The sequence below is a fragment of the Mandrillus leucophaeus genome, unplaced genomic scaffold (genome assembly GCF_000951045.1).
Source record: "Mandrillus leucophaeus isolate KB7577 unplaced genomic scaffold, Mleu.le_1.0 Scaffold1266, whole genome shotgun sequence".
In the NCBI taxonomy this organism is placed as follows: domain Eukaryota; kingdom Metazoa; phylum Chordata; class Mammalia; order Primates; family Cercopithecidae; genus Mandrillus; species Mandrillus leucophaeus.
In genome coordinates, this window is record NW_012101054.1 from 49,740 (window position 1) to 51,510 (window position 1,771).

Genomic DNA, 1,771 nt, shown 5'->3' on the forward strand with positions numbered 1-1,771 from the left:
TGATTCTAAAGACATACTTTTAAGTTAGTAGATAAATAATTTGTGATTCATACTAACACAATGATTAGTCCAAAGTGTGGTACTGACCTTAGTAGAATTCTTTGTTTTTCAAGGATAAATCTAAGCATGTTAAAAGACACCAGATTTAATATAAGCAGTCAAACAATGAGGCACTATGACAAATGTCTCTCATTTGTTAGACGATATTAAAAAGACAAAATATACGGAGGTACATTTTCTATTGGAACAAATATATACTTATAGCCATATACTGAACTAATCACAACCAAAATATGAAATATTTGAATGAACAAGAATGCAAACAATTTTTGCAATTTATCAATCTTATGCTGCTACCTGTAAATATATACAAATGAGTACATATTAAGTTCTGGATTACGCTAATTCAATACATAAATTTAAGCATGAAGCAAAGTATGTAAGAAAAAAGCAAAACATAGTGAGGCAATTTACTCTTCAGACTTGCCCTTCCCAAATACCTTCCTGAACCCTCTGGCCACTTCTTTGTTCCGGAGGCTGTAGATGAGGGGGTTCAGCATGGGAGTGAGGATGGTGTAGAACACGGACACCATCTCGTCCTGGGTGGGTGAACGTTCAGATGTGGGTCGCATGTACATAAACATGGCCGCTCCATAGTACATTCCCACCACCATGAGGTGGGAGGAACAGGTAGCAAAAGCTTTACGGCGGCCCTCCCCGGATCCCATGTGAATGACAGCCAGAATAACTCGAGCATAGGAAGCAATGATAATTGCTACGGGGAAGAGAAGCATAATAACACAGCAGATGAATATCATCCTTTCAAACATCAAGGTGTCATTGCATGAGAGAGTAAGAAGGGCAGGAACGTCACAGAAAAAATGGGGTATTTCCCGGGCACCACAGTATGAGAAGGACAGTGCAACGGCAACTTCAATTATACCATCAAGGGAGCCAAGAATCCAAGCAGCAGCAGCCATGAGACCACAGATTTTTTGGCTCATGAGGACCGGGTATCTTAATGGGTAGCAAATGGCAACATACCGATCATAGGCCATTGCAGCCAAAAGGAAACATTCAGCTCCAAGTAGGGACACATAGAAGAATATCTGAGTTCCACAACCTGCTAGAGAGATGAATTTTTTTCCAGACAAGTAGTTGAAGGCCATCTTGGGTACAGTGGTGCAGATGAGCATGAGGTCCATGAGGGACAGCTGGCTGAGGAGGAAGTACATGGGGATGTGGAGCTGGGTGTCCAAACAGATGAGGAGAATCATAGCAGAGTTCCCCATGACAGTCATTGAGAAGATGCCCAAGACCAGAGTGAAGAGAAAAGTGTGAGTGGGGCTGTGATTAAAGATTCCCAGGAGGATGAAGTCAGAGTTGAAGGTCTGATTCTCCCATGCCATGATCAATATGTTCACTATGGAGAATACAACGTGTGAGAAATAACCAGAATTATGTCACAGAAATATCAAGGACTTCCCTCGGAGAACAACACACCTACCAAATGTAAACATGTGGAAATTATTTCCCTGGGCATCAAATTTTTTATTTGTAGACTAGGAAATTTAAGAATTATTTTTAGCTCGATGTGAATTTTTTAATGCACAGTACATAGCTAATGCATATGATAGGTTTCATAGTAAAAACATGGGATTTTTCTCGAGTTCTATAATCCAGTGGAGCAAAAAGTCAACTAAAAAATGTAATGTAGATTATCCCTTTATAATTACACTAAAATCATGAGAAGACTCATGAATTTGGGGGA

General features: G+C 39.9%; 1 protein-coding gene across 1 annotated transcript; it reads right to left on the bottom strand.

The window, feature by feature from the left end:
- Nucleotides 1-470: 470 nt before the first annotated feature.
- On the bottom strand, nucleotides 471-1,409 carry LOC105533612 (olfactory receptor 2M3-like). Its single transcript, XM_011972083.1, has one exon. The coding sequence runs from the start codon at nucleotides 1,407-1,409 to the stop codon at nucleotides 471-473; it is 939 nt and encodes a 312-aa protein (XP_011827473.1).
- Nucleotides 1,410-1,771: the final 362 nt, after the last annotated feature.